The sequence below is a fragment of the Trachinotus anak genome, unplaced genomic scaffold (genome assembly GCF_046630095.1).
Source record: "Trachinotus anak isolate AG129_WGS33_773 ecotype Australia unplaced genomic scaffold, CSIRO_AGI_Tana_v1 ptg000004l, whole genome shotgun sequence".
NCBI classification, from domain to species: Eukaryota; Metazoa; Chordata; class Actinopteri; order Carangiformes; family Carangidae; genus Trachinotus; species Trachinotus anak.
In genome coordinates this window covers 18791987-18811794 of record NW_027273855.1, presented here as the reverse complement: position 1 = coordinate 18811794, position 19808 = coordinate 18791987, and the positions used below count along the sequence as shown (strand labels likewise).

General features: G+C 40.5%; 1 protein-coding gene across 3 annotated transcripts in view; it reads left to right on the top strand.

Annotated features, from left to right (window-relative positions):
- Positions 1-18002, top strand: part of fgd (faciogenital dysplasia) — a 53297-nt gene extending 35295 nt beyond the window's left edge. For all 3 annotated transcript variants that reach the window (XM_071476641.1, XM_071476643.1, XM_071476644.1), the window contains exons 5-19: positions 3308-3397; positions 5671-5807; positions 6732-6888; positions 7099-7237; positions 8532-8590; positions 9135-9281; positions 9396-9488; positions 9583-9662; positions 9840-9870; positions 10735-10839; positions 11337-11390; positions 13755-13856; positions 14009-14122; positions 15130-15270; positions 16380-18002. In XM_071476641.1, coding sequence (XP_071332742.1) covers positions 3308-3397; positions 5671-5807; positions 6732-6888; positions 7099-7237; positions 8532-8590; positions 9135-9281; positions 9396-9488; positions 9583-9662; positions 9840-9870; positions 10735-10839; positions 11337-11390; positions 13755-13856; positions 14009-14122; positions 15130-15270; positions 16380-16625 — 1695 coding nt within the window. In that variant the 3' untranslated portion in view covers positions 16626-18002. The remainder of the gene's footprint in view (positions 1-3307; positions 3398-5670; positions 5808-6731; positions 6889-7098; positions 7238-8531; positions 8591-9134; positions 9282-9395; positions 9489-9582; positions 9663-9839; positions 9871-10734; positions 10840-11336; positions 11391-13754; positions 13857-14008; positions 14123-15129; positions 15271-16379) is intronic.
- The last annotated feature ends 1806 nt before the right edge of the window (positions 18003-19808 follow it).

Sequence of the window (19808 nt, the reverse complement as noted above, 5' to 3'; positions counted from 1 at the left end):
GTCAGGCTGCCTTTCATGTCGTGGAAAAAGTAGCTTGTATCTATTATTATCTCAGCCTGGATGAACAGTTTCAAAGAAGACTGGTGCATGAAACGTTAGACACTGCTACAGCCTCAGTTTGCTGCTCATAAGTGACCGACTTGAGTCTAAAAGCAGCTCTGCAGTTACATAAAAGGATGAATACCTGCCCAAAAGCTGTAACAGGAGCTTGTGATGGCTGCTGGATCAAAGAGTCTCCACACAGAAGTTTCAGTTTTCTCTTGTCCTTCAGTTTGACTATTGATTGTAAACAACACTGATACCTCAAAGAGTGTACATACTCTTCCTGGTGGTGGCCTATATACAGTATGCCGCCAGTGCTTCCTTTATTGAAGACAAACAGCTTCTCATATAAAAGCATCAGGGTAAAGTCTTACAATATACTGGCATACCAAAGAAGAAGAGATTCTGGAGGTGATGAAAGACAAAAAGACAAAAGCTCAGGGGAAAATGTTAGACGGCACAAACTCAGGCCAGAGTTTCAGTAAACCAGCAGTGATGTAGACTTACACTGTCTTTCTAAGTCTGTTTTCATGCTGCCCCTCACACCCCAAACTCACATAAATGTCAGATGAATACACAAAACACGCGGCCTCTGCTGACCGCCCACACCCACGGTCTTTTGGGAAGAGGTATCTCTGCTCTCCAGTGCTTCCTGATCCCAACCCTGCTGTGCAGAGGAAGGGCGTGTTGTTATGTGTGTGTGTGTGTGTGTGTGTGTGTGTGTGTGTGTGTGTGCGTGTGTGTGTGCGTGTGTGCCTGCACTTGTTCATCTTTCTGTGTATGTGGCTTCATGAATGTCTCTGACACGACAGCTGACATGTTGATGGCTATATAATGACAACCTTGTCACAGAGGATGTGGGTTTTCAGTGATGCACTTTGCAAGAGGATAAGAGACAAAAAAAAAAAGATAACCTTTTGCTGACTTTGTAACATCCACTTTGCAAACAGTGAAAATTTTTGAGTTTCATTTTTGTTAGCATAGTAATAGCTGCTAATGTTAGATTTTGATACAGCACACAGTCTGTGGTGAATGTCACCATCTCATCTCTCCTCTGTGTACAAGAGTGCATGTGTGTTTACGTGAGAGACGTGTTGTGAAACCCACATTGTCGCAACAGGCGCAGTGTTTCAGGACGCTGATGTGTGTCACTGAGATGAACTGTGTCAGCAACATAATCTTTCTTTTTAATCATACAACCTTTTGTCATCTCAGCTTCAACAAGTCAGAATGAGAGAAAGAGACAGGTCTTCAGCTTCACCACTCAGCTTATAACATACATCAGTTTCATAGGTGACCGCTGCTAAACCTAAACCGCAGATGAAAATAGAGCCTTGTGAATGCCAGCTCACACTAATCGGCTGTGAGTGTTGCGCACTGTTGCCTCAAGCAGAAGCATTAAATGGATAATCTGCTGATATTTTAAACTTTTCTGCACAGTCATCAAACCCCATGAAAAAACAGTAATAATGAGTTGATCATCCTAACAACTATGTTGCCAAAGCCTGATACAGTTTGTTTCTCTATAGCATTCACCTCCATTATTGTCCAGAAACTATTAAAAACACATCAGTGAGCCGATTGCACTGGATGATGTGTTCCTTCATTAATATGAATGTGGACACTGTAGTTTATTTTGAGTCAATCCCACACTCACCATCCTCCTGAGGAAGGTACTCACTAGAGCTGCTGAATATCCCTAATAAATCCTTTTTTCTCCCCTTTGTGTAAAGTTTCCTAAAAACAGTACAAAGTGGCCACCTGTTCAGCCTTTGAAAAAAATGAAACTTTGTATTTGTGAGCCTTAGTTTTTTCAGACTTATGTCTTTAGTAGGAACCAGTGGGCTGGAGGCTGAGAGCCACAGACAGGTTTGGGAAGGTGGAAAATATTGAGACACATTTTGTAGGTCTAGCCTTGTTTGGTTAATAAATAATGGCCATTTGAATGACACATGTTTTAGTTCATTTTTGTTACATACAAATCTGTAATAACTGTCCTTTGCAAGCATAAGAAAAGCAATAAGTAATCTCAAGTTTGTTCATTTTGATTCCATTATGCACCTTCTGATCATTGTGATTGATCAGATTGGATCAGTAAAAATTCAACAGCTTTTTTATTAATTTATCCTATTTAAACTGTGTTAATTGCACAGAAAAGAATGACAGGAAATAAGAAAAAAATGAATGTAAAGCTGAAACAATAAGTTGATTGACCTAATCTGGAACTTCTGAACTATTATTCAAGCAAAACTAGTGAAAAAATGCCAATCATTCCCTGGAATATGAAAAGAATAAATATGTTAAATGAAATAATGATCCTAATATCTTCTAAATAGTTGCAGAGGCTGTTGCTGCTCAGAATAGAAGGAACTATTGAAAAGGATTTATCCTTCAGCAAATAAGTGAAGGGAAACCAGATTATACTATATTTTTCAATCATTGAAGTGAATCTCAGTTTCCAGTTTTGAAGGCAATGTCAAAGCAAGTGATGCTCTGCTCTGCTGAAGGTGCATGGATTTGAGACAACAGCTGTAAATGGGACACAACACAGAGCCCACACAGCTGGAGAAAAATATTATCTCTGACAAAAACCAGCCCAAACAAAACGAGTGATGATCTTTACAGTAAACATTTTGTTTTGGATAAGTTCACAACAAGAACCTATATATATATGTATATATATGTGTGTATATATATATATATATATATATATATATATATATATATATATATATATATATATATATATATATACACACGTGTATATATATATATATATATATATATATATATATATATATACACACGTGTATATATATATGTATGTGTATATATATATACGTGTATATATATATATATATATATATATATATATATATATACATACACGTATATATATATATATATGTATGTATATATACATATATATCAAACTTCAAACTGTTTTCCAGGAAACAGTTTGAACTGTTTTCCAGGAAAAAAACATCCTAATTTCATTTTAAAAGCACAAATTTGCGTTCTATGTTTTGGTTGACTATGATGAATGATTTGTTGATGTGAAGCTTGTTTAAAATTCCATGACCATGGACCATGCTTTAATTTTGAAAACCTAAGATGCCATCAGCCTTCAACTCTGCAGATTCTGAAAACTTCAGTTCTTCTTCTTATAATCTCATATACTATATTTGAGCGTGTGTTCAAATGTTTATCTTGTCTTTGTTTGCTGTCTCAGATATAATCCCTGGTGTTTGTCTGTTCCCCTCAGTGCTCAGAGGCTCAGAAGCTCCTGAACATCGCCAAAGAGCTTCTCCACACCGAAGAGGCCTACGTCAAAAGACTCAACCTCCTCGACCAGGTAACGCTCTGCTCCTTCTCTATTAGTCACTTTGTCAGTGTGACAGTGTGTTTGGATGCCTCCGGCCCAAATGTCAACATCCTAAGTGAGTCAGTGGTGATTGAGATCAGGGCTGAGCTGGATTGAAAACTGGCTCTGTGATCCACGGGAAAACAACCCTTCCTCTGTTGACTGGATTACTCAGAGCAGTGTAAGCATGATCATGTGAGAAATTGTGTGTGTGTGTGTGTGTGTGTGTGGGTGTGTGTGTGTGTGGGTGGGCGCAGGCCTGTGTATTTATGTGCATGGGGTTTATATTTATAGATGTGCAGCATGAAGCTGAGCATGTGCACTAACTGTGCGTGTCCTTAAAGATGAATACATGCTTGTATTGGTGTGAGTGTGTTGCAGTGTCACGGCTTTCACAGTGCTCGACAACTATTTGTGTGTAAATCCTGTGGATTAAAGATGTGTGTTTCCTGACTCTTAGCTGTGTTTATAATTAGAAAGGCAGCTGGAATTGCTGATGCTGCCCAGCTTTAGCCATCTAGAGGAAGTCAACTGTTTTCTTAACACTTAAAATGCACAAATATGAATAAAAATCTGCAACATGCATTGAAAATAATACTATTAACAGTACATAGTGAAACTAAATCCTATGCTGTGAAATAGTTTTTTGTATTAATCCCCACTGAATTGTAGTGACAGTCTTTCAAGACAGTTTAGCTAACTGGTGTAGCTTTGTTTAGATCAGATTAGCTCTAAAATAAACTTCACTCTTGGCTGTGATGTATGAGATTATTTTCTCAATGAATCTGTTTATCATTTTGTCTGTAAAATGTCATAAATAGTCAATAATGCCTATTTCAATTTCACATACTTTAAGTTGACATATTCATATTCCTTGTTTGGTTTTATCTGTGGCCCTAAATCAGTTTAATGTCACTGAAAACAAGGAAGAGCAGTAAATATTCACATTTAAGAAGCTGGAAGAAGTTAATTTTCTGTTTACTCCAATAATCTATCAACTGTTTCAGCTCTGAATTCAAATACTGTCTCCTCTAAAACTCCCTTCATCACACTTAAGACTCTGGTCTCCATCTCCCCTACTATCACAAGTCATGACCTCCTCCTGTTAAACACTCGGTGCTCTCGCACTGTGTGATTCTTCCTCATTTTTGTAAATGGGTTAGAGTTTTTTTTTTTTAGTTTTGTTTGAGCCCGTTTGTGTTGAGACTTTGTGTTTGCGATGAGACTTTACTCCCAGTGGTTGACTCTTCTTCCTCTTTGCTCTGCTCATGTGGCGGAGGAGATGCACAGCTGCCCTATCACAGAACAGCTATGGTTTAGTTGCTACTGAGGGCAGAGAACCCTCACAATTAACTTCCTGTTTTTGACACACCACTTTCACATCATGGAAACAATAGTGCCCATCCGTTGTTGTGACTGGGAAGGAAGCGTAAGGTGATAGAGGTGGTGGGCGAAGATATCCTGACTGGTAGTTCCTGGTGTGGGTCCAAGCTCCACAAATCCTGGATCCTACATTTCTTTTAATGCAATGCACGGCATCTTTCAACAGACTCCCCCAACTGCTTCTGAGATCCACAACTCGAGTTTCATCACCAGGGTTATTTTCTCAGGCTTGACAAAAATTGGACCAAACCACAGAGGATATTATACAACTGTTCACCATGACCTCAGCTGTTCATCAACCACCACTGAAAAACTGTTTTTGACGTGTGAAATCGGTGGAGTGCACCTTTAAGTAACTTTTAAACATTTTCTGGTTCCAGCCTCTCAAATGTGATGATTTTGAAGTTGCAGTTTTTAACTGTCATTTTTATAACTATTGGAAGGCAATAGAAGACGTCGCATTTGACTAAGGGCAATTTTTATGATTTTATAGACAAAAAAGTGAACAGAAGCAACAATTGGCAGTGAAAATAATCATTATAATTTCCTCGGGTAATGAGATGATTTCTAACAAATCAGTGTCACTTGTCAGCGGTTACTTTACAATTCAAACTAAGATCAAAGTAACTTGTTCATCAAGTTCATATTCTGTAGATTATGTGTCCCAGAATAACACGAGTGGTAAGGTTTTAGTCGACTCACATCTACCTGCTGGTCACAGTTCAGGAGAAAATGAACGTTTGTGTGAATAAACAACAACATGGAAATGTCTCTGCGTCTGTTTACATGCCTGCTCCATGAATATGAGCCAGGTTCAGGGTGTTTGGAAATAGTTGCACTAGTTCTTTATATACAAATGCTGCTTTTTTTTTCCTCTGCAGGTATTTTGCACTAAGCTAACAGAGGCTGGAATCCCTCAGGACGTCATTACAGGGATCTTCTCCAACATCTCCTCTATCTACTGCTTCCATGACAAGTTCCTGCTCCCTGAGCTCAAGACACGCATTACTGGAGAATGGTAAAGGGCTAAACAGTCGGCTGTTCAGTGGCTTTCCTGAGGCATCGGTGTGTGATGTTATTCTAGAGGTGGTTTGGCTCAGTAGTGGTCAGTTAGGCCGTTGGTGTTGGCTGAAACTCTCAGACAGCTGGGCGGCAGTGGGGGGTATTATTGTCAGCTTTTCAGTGCTGTCAGTGTTGTCAGTGCAGATTGAGGTCATTTTCTGTCTTTTTCTCAGTAAGTAGGAAATTAACCTCCAGTGTGTGTTTGTGCCAACGTCAACCACCCTTTGTAGATAATGACTCCTCTAGAGGGCTGTGTTTAGGGAAATCACCTGTCACAATATTTTCTGGAGCTCATTAAAATTTATTGGCCCAGACAGAAAGACCTGAAAAGTGTTACATCTACACAACAAGTCAGAAAAGTGCACCTGGGGAAGAAAGTTCATAAGAAGGTTTCATTTGTGAAATCATCCAGGAATGTTCTTAGGATTAGTCTCATCTTTTATGAGCCTGCTTTTGTTTCTTACTCACAAAGAAAGACATCAATGTATCCTGCCTTAGAACCATAGTAATAGACCCTGTGTTGCATTTAAAATGTAAGTCTGTGTTTGTGAAAAATCAGGAGAAACGATGTGACTGAATCAGCTGCAGGAAAAACCTTTAATTATAAACCTCACTGTTTTAAGTAGGAAAATGTGAAGAGGTCTAATCTCCCAGGAGGCTTTGGGGATTTTCCTCCAAAACTTCAGACTCATAGCATTTGCATCTATAAAGCTGACTTTATTTTTACATAAACAAGTAACGTAATTTACAGGTTGATTTAGATATCAACGGTTTGTCATTGAAAGTAATAGAAATTTTAAAAAATGTTACTGCTTCTTCACATGAAACAAAATAAAAACAGTGACAAGCTTGTTGTTGTGTTTGTTTGTGTTCGCTGTAGGAAAACAAACCCTCGGATTGGAGACATCCTCCAGAAACTGGCTCCATTCATGAAGATGTATGGAGAATATGTAAAGAACTTCGACCGAGCCATGGACCTGGTCAACACCTGGACACAGCGGTCTTCGCAGTTCAAGAGTGTCGTCCAGAATATACAGGTAGGCGAGTGTTTCTGTGTTGACTACTTTTTGCATTTTCTCATGCTCAACTGCATGCAGAGGGGAAAAAATCTGGTCACATGCATCCAATTATTGTGTGTTTTTGTGATTCAGCTCCTGATTTAGTTGCAATTTTATTTTTCCCCATAAAACAACTGTTTTCCTGCCATTAATCAGTGAAAATCTTTGTTTTGGGGTTCGAAACTACAGAAACAGGATGTGTGTGGGAACCTGACGTTGCAGCACCACATGCTGGAGCCAGTCCAACGGATTCCTCGCTACGAGCTGTTGCTCAAAGACTACCTGAAGAAGCTGCCTGACGACGCTCTCGACCGAAAAGACGCAGAGAGTGAGATACTGAACCGACTGTTTATTACTGGAACAGACTTTGTGACTGAACAAGGGGAGGAAGAGAAAGTAGAAAGTGTTTGAGTGTGAGATTCTTGTGGTAACTGGTAAGCTTTGAGATCTTAGTTATTATACACAGAATTGGTCTCCGTTCACATAGCCGACGACTGCTTTTCCCCCCAACTGCAAAACCTCTGCAGTGGTCAGGAGGAGCCAAAAATTCACTGTGTTGCACGTGAACACAGCTTGTTTGAGAACACTAACCCTCTGACTCATTTCTGCTTCACCTTTACTTTGCTCACCTCAAACCTTGTTTGGGAGACAGTTATTGACATTTTTCTTCACCATACTACGATATCATCATATTTGATGTAGTAGAGACTGACTTTCCTGAAACTGTTTTAAGTTCTTAATGCTTTCAAGGGTTTGTTCAGTTTCTGCCAGAATACAACAACATGGTGGGTCGGCAGGGGTCAACACAGTTGGCTCTTCCTTCTCTGTTGAGGAGGGCCCACAGAATTCATCTTAACTGACCTTTCAAATCCAGGGAGACTTGTATGAATATTTGTATATACTGTATATAACACAGTTTATTAACCCAATACACCAGCAAGAATCTATGAGATTATGTGTACAGCACAAATAAATAGATAAAATCAGGAGTCCCTCTTTAAGGTAAACAGTTCTTATGTTGTGTGGAGACAAGTACACTATGAACAGTGATGCTCTCATTAGGATAACTGCTTAATTTAATCTGTCATGGAGATGAAGGCAGGACATTCAGCAGCTCCAGTGCCTTTTGGTACACATTAAACACTTCATGTCAATAGATGACTCTTTATTTCCACAAATTCAATTTAATATGATCGAACATCCCCACATATCCCTGTGTCCATTTACCTGAGCTTTAACTTTATCTCTCTGTGTTGTTCGAGAGTTCACAGCTGAAAAGCAGTTTATCACAGCTGTTTTGGCCTCATTTTCCCCCGGCTGTGTGTCTCTTCTGTTTATGTAGGCCATGATTAAGGTGACCGATGCGCTCTCTCCCAGGTGCTCTCTACTGGCTAAAAGCCAGGCAAATGCACACAGTGTGTTTAATGTTAAGAGTGTACATATTTAGTGTTTGATCCTTGTAAATATAGAAATGCAACATAATTATTATTGTCCAACGAGCAACAGACACATTGCGTATGTGTGCGTTTGTGTCTGTAGTCTGAGATTTTGATAATCTGAAGCAGCATTTGTCTAATTTGGGATTTTATGATAACATGCCTACATTTGTGTGTGTATTACAGAGGCACTGGAGCTAATCTCTACTGCAGCTAACCACTCCAACGCAGCAATCAGGAAAATGGTAAGACTTTGCTCAACACCACACTTCACTGTTATGTTCTTTGTCTTCTTTGTTGTTGTCATCTCTTTCCAAACTCTTCCACTGTCTCATTATAAATGTGTTTCCCAATCAAAGAGTTGCTGATGCTGTACTGTCAGTCTGAAACATTGCAAGTGTCTGTCTGAGGGAGTCAACACATTGAATTTGTACAGACAGGAAGTTGCTGTTTCCTGCCTCGAGTTTCATAGCTTGCGGAAGCCTGACTGACTCTCTTTACTCAACACTCATCCGCCTCATCTCTTTCCTCTGTCTGGCCATGATATTGTTTCTCACATCCTTGAAACAACTTCAGCAGACAAATGGTTTATGAATCAATAAAGAAATATAATACCTGCTTTCTGCCTTACTGGAAAACCCATGAATGAATGAGAGCCCTAGCTAATAGCAAAATAACTCCCTCTGGTGGCGTTTGGCTTACGGCTCCATCTGTTTTCTCGCTCTCTAGTGTCTTCCTGTCTTCTCTGCTTTTGCTTTTCCTCATCGTCCTGTTGCCTGATGTTTTCAGGAGAAGATGAACAAGCTGCTGGAGGTTTATGAGCGGCTTGGGGGTGAAGAGGACATAGTTAACCCAGCCAATGAGCTCATCAAAGAAGGACATATCAAGAAGATGTCAGCCAAAAACGGAACAGCACAAGACCGATACCTCTACTTGGTGAGAGGGCTGCAGTGTTTAATTAGAGAAATACCAGACCGCTTGAGGATGTCTGTGTTACCACCTTATTATCTGCACTGTTCATCATCTGCAGTATCTCTGTCTCTGATCTAGTTCAACAATATGGTGCTATACTGTGTGCCTAAGCTCAGACTGATGGGACAGAAGTTCAGCGTCAGAGAGAGGATTAACATTGCTGGCATGGAGGTGCAGTCCTGCTTCTTAACCCGTTTGACAGCCTTTTTTTTATTATTTATTCTACTTGGGCGAAAATCAAATTTCCTCTGTTTCTTGACCTCAGGTGCAGGAGAATGTGAAGCAGAACCTTCCTCACACGTTTGCCATCATCGGCAAGCAGCGTTCACTGGAGCTGCAAGCCAGGTAAAGACATCTGAATTTATCACTTTGGGGGCTGCACACTTGCCAATTCCAACGTGGCTTATTTTCTGATTGCACTACTTTATGTGCATACGTGAGCAGCTCTAGCCGTTCCATTGTGGTGCTTTGTATTGTTTTGTCATGGCAAAATGATCTCATGATTTTTTATTTGCTTCACAGGACAGCTGAGGAGAAGGAGGACTGGATTCAGGCAAGGATCACACACACGTGCTCACATACATGTAGTACACCCACACACAATCTGTCCGTCATGCTCACATGCAGCATTTTGGGCCTATGCCTTTGGTAGTTCTGCTTTATTAAAGAATGGATTAGCAGATTTCCTCCCCACACACGTTGGGTGTGTTTGGGAATATAGTCTCTATTAAAGCCCCTCATTATTGCTCATTTAGCCCATTACAGCAGAGTAAAGCTGATTAAAACATTTTCACAAGCTGGTGAAGAGGGCGGGCATATTGCAGAGGGGGGGCTTGGGAGCTTTCCTGTGTGTTTTGAGTCTGTATGAAAAACCTAAGAGAGGGGCTGAAATGAAAAGAGGGAGCATTCAGAACAGCTGACAGACAGTGGAATGTAAACTCAAAAGGTTTTTTTTTTTAAAGAGAAAAGAAAACTGCTAGTCGTGCTGGGTTCTGGCATTGAGGTTATAGCAGTAGGACCATGATGCTTTGGGAGATGTGATGTCATTTGTTTGGTGCGTGTTCAGGGCAGACAGCACGCCACAGACGCTCGCTTTGTTTCCCATTCAGGCGAGGAAAGGAGAGGCTTCTTTCCACCTCCTTTTATCTTCTCTTTTTCGCTTGAGTCACAAGCGAGAAACCAATTCTGTAGGACACAAAACATAACGATCAGAGACTTTCACATCACCCTGTAATTCTGCAGTTTAGGATGTTTGCTCTGTCTTTGGTCTTGTGACAACCATGGAAAAAATATATCCATTCAGATGCAGATGTGTCTGATCAATAATCCATCTCTTCTCTTTGTCTCCCCCTCTCTTTCCCCTGTGTGATCTCTCCATCCCTCCTCCTTTCTCCTCTAAATCTCTCCTGACTCGTAGGTGATCCTGGCCACTATCGAAAAGCACAAACAAAACAGCGAAACGTTCAATAAAGCTTTCAACAGCTCCTTCTCCCGAGAGGATGACCATGTCCCAGAGTCACCGGTCAGTCACCCACTCTTTCCACCAATCACTTCATCGATCAGTCAATTAGCGGGTCATCCTGAGAAATGAATCACGGGAGGCTAGTGTTAGACCAAACGGGTTTGTCATAGGCTGGTCTTTGTCTGCTTGAACAACTCTCCATCTATGGATGTGGCAGTATCATACACACAAAACACACACATAAAGAAGCTCTTTCTTTCCATCCTGACAGTCGCACACGTAGCGTCTGCGAGTCTCTTCTCCCAGAACTCTCTCATGACCTAATAGGGAAAGCCCAAGTCAAAGTGTATACAAAACTCTTATGGATCTGCTTTGACCCACTTTGGGCTGGCTAGAGCTGGACCCTGGCCAAACCTAACGTGACACGAGCCAGAGGATGAGATTCAGCAGGTCCAGGCTGACACCTAGTGGTAGAGATACCTGACTGCAGGATGGAGCTGATATTGCTCAACATAAAGTAAAAAATAAATGTAACCTATGCTGGATCTGCTCTTCAGGGTCCCTGGAGCAGCACATCCATGGACTCAGATAGTGAACGACTTCATGAAAGGGTAAGAAGCTATTATACATAAATAACACTTGCTGTCATGTGGGGTGCTGGTGGCACTTTAAGGAGTACTGGTTAGACCATGTGAGCACTGTCTCTAAGTATCTCATACCAGAGGTTAAATAACCATACAGGGAGCCTCAGGGCAAAAATGAGGTGTCGTTAATTTCCCTGATTCTGTATTGTGTATGTGTTAGTTAGTTAGTTATTATTAATTAGCTTGTGATTGTGATGATTAAATACAAATTTATGTAGTAGTATGCATCATGTAAATACTATATGCTCTGAAATAACAAATTAGATTTTAACGCTATGAGAAGGTGCCTCTGAATTATGTACTAGTGTCAGTGTCACATTGAGGCCACCTTTATTGTGTACATGGTATTACCTAACCAACTAGTCATTGGAAAATTAATCAAATTACCACAAACTAAATTGCCATATGTTGAACTTGAAGCCCTGGGTCCCCCTGAGGATCTGAAGCCCTGGGGCAGTTGCCTGCTTTGTCTGGTTGGCAGTGCAGTTTTTCCCTTAAGGCTCAATACTTAAGGGAATACTTAATGGAAATCTGTGATTTTATCTTTTAATTTTCAATGCAATGTAATGAGATCATTAGACTTATTGAGATGGACTCTAGTGTATAATCACCAGCTCATTTGCATCTTCTGCTTAACTTTTGATAACACCAAAATTTTCTGTGATTACCTCATTTCCAGAAGACCGCATTGAATGTAAATTACAGCGTTAGTGTTGCAGGGGGGAAAACAACAGCTTTCGGGTGTTTATAGAGTTATTGCTCAAACTGTTTTCTGTCAAAAAGACTCATTGCTCAGTTGTATCAGTTAGACTGATGATGTTACAGCCCCACACTGCTTGTAATAGAGAACATCTTGGAGGGGAAGAGAAGGGTCTCATTAGATGTAAAGTTTCGTTGAACAGTGGTCCAAAATCTAACATGTTAACAAGTTAACATGATGTTGTGAGACTTTGTTTAAAGTGTGTTGATATATGTGTTATATAAGCACTGTAGGTCTGTGAACTGATGCCACTGATGAATAAACTAGCACACCTTGTATTCATTAGCTGTTGTGTCCTGACACCTTTACCTGCTCCATGTAGTAATGAGAACGACTATTCTAGTCCCGCCTTAACAGTTGTGAAAAAACTAACAAGAGGCTGAAGGAGGTGTCAGTCAGGTGCAGTCTCTACACACCCAAACAGTCCTGAGAAGTGAAAACACCTGTGAGTGTGAAACATGGGTGTTGAGGGGCTTTAATGTAAAACTGCAACAACGCATCTGTCCTTTTTTGGAGTAATACTCATACTACTACTACAATACTCAAACATAAAATCTGGTTGATAAATGGGTTTTAAAGGACTCTGTTTGTTTTGAAAATATCTTGTTATGCCTCTGTGCTGGCAACAGCCAGGGAACAGAGGCTTTATGTTTTTGTGTTGTCCGTCCATTCGTACGTCCCACTCTTGTGAACGCGATATCTCAGTAACGCCTTGAAGGAATTGATTCAGATTTGGCACAAACATTCACTTGGACTCAAAAATGAACTGACTAGAATTTGGTGAACAAAGGTCGCTGTGACCTCACAAAACGTGTTTTTGGCCATAAGTACCAAATTCATACCCGAAATGTGACACAATTTTACACAAATGTCTAATCAGATAAAATAGTGAAGTGCTGACATTTTATATCCAAATGGTCAAAGGTCAACTTCACTGTGACATCACAATGTTCTGCAAAAACACTTCTGGCCATTATTCAACACTGTAACTCAGGAAGGGCAGATTGTGACCATATTTCCTGCAGCTTGGCTGGTTGGTGGAGGCATACAACCACAAAGCAGTTTTGTAAAAATCAATAAAAACATAAAAAACAGTAGTAAGATTGGTGCTTGTGCTCTTGTCATGCTAAGGTACATTGACCTCAGGCTGGATGATAGTGGTGATGGTTATAATGCTGGGTAGACAATGAAAATGGATCTGTCTGCTTTTCTTAGCTAAAAAAAAAAAAAAAAAAAAAGCTGTTTCTTTGTCATTGACCAGCCCACTGTAAAAAGACAGATAGCTCTCATATCATCTGTATAAACAGGAGATGTGAATCTATAATAACAATCTGACAGCCTTTACTGCTGTGGAGACCATCTGACCTCCATTTTAGTTCTTTCAGAAAAGGATAGTGTGTCTGTGTGGGTGTCTGTCGTCCTGTGTCTTTTGTTAATAGAAAGGAGAAATGGAAGATAGGCAGCCAGGCGAACAAAGGATGAAGCAAGACGAGCAGTCAGACATTCCTTTTGGAAAATAACCAGGCTGATGATCTTTACACATGACTCCTGTGTTTTGTTTTGTTTTTCAGAAAAGTTCCAGGAAAAAGGAGAAAGAGAAGCAAACATGTAAAGGCTGCAGTGACAGCTTCAATTTCACCAAGCGCAAACATCACTGCAAGATCTGTGGAGCGGTGAGCACAGATGGAGCAAGAGATATTTGGGCACTGTGTAGAAATGAAGGGATGAAGAGAGAAGTCAAAAAACAAGTGGAACATTTCTTGAACTGTTAACAACTGAGCAGCTTCTCAACACTGTCTCTCCTTTTCTCTCCTTCCTTCTGCAGGCCATCTGTGCAAAGTGTTCAAAGACCTTGGACAACAAAACTAGCAGAATGTGCCCAGAGTGTTTCGAGGAGAATCAGTGCACTGGTGAACAGAAGAGGAAAGCTGGGCCTGAGGTGAGATGCACACCTTTGGAGACAAACAAAAAAAAAAGAACAAGCACATACACACATACACACACTGAGAAAGACTGAACAGCATGTGCACAGCAGTTTATTTTTCTGCTTTAAATCGTGCCAGTCCGATGAAATCCGTCTCTCCACGTCGTACCACTGCTCAATGTCAACCAGGGTTCGGCAGCCAGACGGCGCTGATGGCAACAAAAAGGAAGCACAGTAGTGCACTTACTGAGCCCCATACACTGCTTCTCCTGAATACTAAAGTCACTGTGTGGGCTGAAATCATTGTACCAACACATATTGTACACATGCAGTATATTTACATGTGTGAATATAGCCTACACATATTAACATTGAAAGATCAACTAATTCCTCTTTGCTGACTAATATGATAAAGAGATCTCAGCTTATGCAGGGCCAGCCGTCCCCGCTGACTCAACAGTCTGGCTGCTTCAGGTGTCTGTGCCACTGTCTGTCTGAGATTCTGTGGATGGATGGACACTCTGGTTACACTGAAAAGCTGACAGGAAGATACTGTCTATATATAACGCTGAAATTGTCATATGATTCTAATTTGGGTTCATTCAGTCCAGAAAAAAATCTAATCTGCAGTGAGATTAGTCACCACATGGGGGAGCTGTAGACCAAACCAGGGTTAGACAAGGGGCAGCAGGAGCTTGAACACCTGTCCACGTACAAATCTCACTGTGTCCTACATTGCTGTTATGTAATGGTGAACTGCAGAAGACCTGCGCCATCGTTTGCTCATCAAATTTAAATCTCCAACACGTGATACAGATGGATTTCATTACAAACTATTTCAAATCAATAATAATAATCATGATAACAAACATCATTTTAGAGAGTTGCAAAGAGATGTACATTAGAAAATCAAGATTAAATTGTGCTCCTGAATATTGTTTTCAGTCAGTGATGTAGTCTATAAATCATTGATCAGAGGTTAGACCCCTTATATATGCTTCTGTTTCATTGTATCTTTGTAGAGACAGACGTCTCTTACGGGGGAGAACTGTTTACTGTGTGGCCACCTCCAAGTGCAGGAGAAAGGGAAGAGCTGGACCAAGATGTGGGTGGCTGTCACCAAGACTGAGCCACTGGTGCTGTACTTGCAGAGCAGTGGACAGGTAAGAGTTAAACACACACACACACACACACACACACACACACACACACACACACACACAGAGTCAATTATAAAATATATGTCCTTTTCCTCAGCTTTAGGATTATATATTTTAACTATACCTTATTTCTTTTATATAGTCATCATTTACAATACAAATGTTATCTTAGATCTGGTTACATGTGGTCCCCTGTTAAGTTAAGCATTGAGTAAATAAAGGATGACAAACATTGCAAACGTTCACCCACATGGCCACTTGGCCGTTGTGCTTCGGTCATCACTTGTATATCTGCTGATCCTCTGCTGCACCCGTCTGGACTTTCTATACATCCTGTCTGCTTCCTCTTTTTGAAGCAGGACATCTGTGCAGTGTAGCGCCAGCACACATCACTGGGTGTGTGTAAGTCAGATCTATCCAATCCTGCCTGTGCCAGGTCGTCTGTGCACTGTCTGTGCTCTGTAGATTTGGGCCAGGAGGATTTGGTTGTCCTGAATCTGCTCACAGGTATAGCCGCTGTCAGTGACGCTGCTGCCCTGTGTGACTGGGTTTTCGTTTGCACTGACCAGATGAAGCATGTCTTTGGATTTACTGTAATTCCTTGAAATCTTGGGTCTGTATGTAGTAATACATCTGCTCAGAACATCCCAAGGAGATGCATATAACGAGCGGTTTATATGATTGCTAAAAATAAAAAAAAAATTCCCAAAGCAATCATGTTTGGAAAGCTTTCAACGAGAGACTGTCATTCATATCATGGTGTGATGGCACAGAAGGGAAGTCAGCCTGTTAAAACCTCCCCGGGTTTCATTTCCAAGACTAATATCCCAATCCCACTGCAGAAAGCTGCCATTCCAAAGATTAGGATTAATGGGAGTTGGACGAGCATTTCCCGATTATACAGAAAGAAAGAGGGGGAAGGGACAGATGAGGACAGGGTTTATTATACATGCCTGGTGGAATATATTCTCCTGCAACTGAAGAGACAAGCTGTTACTTGCTGTATTTACAATATATTTCCTTTTTCTTCAAAAGAATTCTTATTCAGGGTAAACCCAATTTTAGATAATACCAGATTTCCTCTTATTGATTTATTTTATTGATTTTTGTAGGATTCCAAGGGGGCACGGGCAGTGCCTCTTCCTGGGTTCGAGGTTAGCGTGATCCCGCCATCAGGAGCTGAAAAGTCGGAGGTCAAACACACATTCCGGCTCAATCACACCCAGCAAACTTTGCTCTTAAGTGCCCAAGATGCAGAACTTCAGGCCAAGTGGGTGGACGTCCTCACCAAAGCTGCCCGCGGAGAAACGCCCACAGATGCATCGACGAGCCTGACCGAGCACAGGAAGAGCCAGTAGTGGCCATGGTGGAGCCAAAGGACTCGCGCCCCCTCCCTCCCTCCTCCCTTCCTCTCCTGTGTATAGAGCACACATTACTTGAATTCACTTTACCTTGGCACTTTTTGTTTTTTTTGTTTTTTTTTTTCCTTTTTAAGAGGACCACTCAATCCTTCCTATGCCACTTCATTCTTATCTTCATGACCACACAGCCTCTTCTTCCTCTCTTTCCACCTTTCTGTCTCTCCTGAACAAATACACACAAAAAGAAGGACTATGCCGCCATGCCGCCAACGGCACTGTATGTATGTGTGGTTAGGATATTTTATTTCCGTCAGAGTTTTCAACAGCCAGAAAGGATCTTTGAAGAACTCATGTTTTATTTGTAATATATCTGAATAAGGTTCCTGTATGATTTTCTTTTTAAAAGATGAAGTTCCTTGTACATTATCCGACTGTGTTGTGAAGCATTAACTCTTATGTGTTTGTCTTTCCATTTGTGCGAATGTGTGTATGTATATATGTGTGTGTTTGAATGTGAGCCCACTCCCATGTTTATTAAGTATTGAATGTTAGTGTAAGACACCTGCGCCACCTCTCTGTTCTCTTCAGTCCTGTATGGGGACACAGTGGCAGTTCAGTGGGTATTGTACAGTATGTATACTATAGTACAATGTAAGGAAACAAAGAAAAAAAGACATTTTAACTTAAAAAAAACACACACAGAGATGTGTACACTTGTGGCTGGCCACCTGATGCTCCCACTGTCGGCTCCCATCTTACAGACTCCCTACTCATACTTCTCTCTCCTATACTGGTAATAACTCCCTCCTGTCAATGTCTTTGGACACTGAGACCTCTGATCCAACACATTTCCACTCTCTCATTATTGTGACTCATTCAGATGAGAGTACGCAGCCAGAACGGGATCACATGGCCTCAATTCTGATCCTTTGCTGCAGGTTCAGAAATAAATAAATAAATCCTTTTCATATACTTCTCTCTCGCTCTCTTTCTCAGCATAGAAACCATTTGTTTGCTTGTCTCCCTTTGGTGATGTGATGGAAACCAAGTACTGTACTGTAAAACTGTTTATTCTGCCTTTCCCCCCATACCCTGCTCCTATTAGCACCAGCCTTTAAGCAAAAAAAAAAAAAACAAAAAACAAAAACAATTCATTGGATCTCTTTGTGCATGTAAACTCACTCATATTTATGTACCGTGCTTTGAAATCTTGTCCCCCTTTTTATGCTCCAGAATCCATTCTTGTCGTACTGTAAGTGAGCAGAGTCAGCGTTGAGTGTTTTAAACATGGATTGTGCACAGTGGTAAAACAGTCAAGCATATCATCAATAAACAGATGTTGTGGTTCACTCAGCACCACGCTGTCCAAGCAGAGCTTCACATGGTTTGAGTTTCTGTTCGCAGATGTTTCACTTATCACTTCTGCAATGAAACACACAAGTACACAGACTATAGGCGTTTCACTTACCCTTAGAGAAAGTGTAAGATCAATCCACGAACTCTCCACTCAAAGACATAAACTGATGTTCATTCACTCCAGTTGCTGATCATGTATTGATACCACACACCAAACAGCATATGAAATAACAATAATCAGCTCAGCAGATATTTGATTTAATATGATGATGGGATGTAAGAGGATCAGTGTAGCACATAGACCACTGTATGTCTGTGTACATGTCTACATATCGCATGGGAGTAATATACTGTAGTTTCAGTTCCATTCCTTCTCGTTTCATGTTTGCTTCCAGTTTTCACTTATCTTTACTGATCTTGTATGGATGAGTTTGTTGTTGAGTATTTTTGCCTGAATTTCTGGATTCGCTCTGCACTGTGAAAGCAGAGGTTAAACATAATATTTTTTTAAAAAACGTTTATTTTAAAACAAGGCTAGGAGTCTACAGCTGCTTTAGTGGCTGTGTGGGGCTGTACTCCAGCACAGTAAAGGTGCTTGGAGATAGAACATGATGCCCATAGGCCCACAGTAATGAAGCTAACACGCCGACACTAAACAGATATAATATGAAGCATGTTCTTAGTGTCTTAGGATGCTAACATTTACTAATGAGCAGTAAACACAAGTACTGACACTGATGGGAATAGTGTTGGTTTATTTTAGTTCATGCTCAGGTTTAGCTGTTTTGATTGTTTCAAAACAATATTTTTCAAAATCTTGCTTCATTACGGAAGCCGAGGACGGCCATACTTGCACTTACACACTTTTTTTTTTAAATTGTATTATCTCAAGTTCACAAGTTCATTATTTCATAATGTCGAGATGACAAAGCTTGTTTTCTCTTGATAACAGCTTAATTTACATTGAGAAAATGTGTTAACTTTGTTATCGCAAGATAAGAGAGCGTGATAACTCGTTATCACAAAAAACATTGTTTCCACTTATTTCATCTGAAAATGTCAGCTCATCTACACATCTACGCCTCAACTTACTGTTCAGTTATAAACCTCCCAGTCATGACAGTGATCTTGAGGGCTGAAATCAATAAGATGTGATCAAAAGAACAAGACACTTGTATAAATGTGACAGATTATCTTGTTATCTTCCAGTAATCAGCCTCTTGTTTTCTCCAGATAACAAGATAAATTAATTTTGGTATCTTGAGATAATGAAATAATTAGTTTGTGATCGTAATTTTCAGTTAAAAATTCAGGGTTTATCGCCTCCCTGTTTACTTTTTTCGTGCTCAGTTCTTGTCTGCCATGATTCAGTTGCTTTGGCTTTGTGCATTCTTTTGCTGGCGTGTGAGAATGTGTTTGTGTTAGAGTTTTGATATGGATTCAGACTGCTGAACAAGATAGATCTGTAGCAACTGTGGGAACAAAGGCCTTTATCGACATGAAGTCAAGTACACTGTGCCTTTTTAAAAACACGTTGCCTGCTGTGTGCAGCAGTATAGCCAGCTGTCACCATGAGAACAGCACTGAAACTCTGCGTGCTATGCTGACTTATGACAAGCTTCTCAACATGGAGAAACACACAGGTTTTGTTTTTTTGGTTCATGATCGCGTATCTGTGTGTTTGCATGTTTAGTATGCAAACATCCGCCCTGCGCACAACATACTTTGTGTTGTGGGTAGGTAATTCACACTTCGCACGTCCACAAGTATATTTATTTTTGCAGGTCTCAATAGACTGAAGGAAATGAAAGACACAGATTGCAG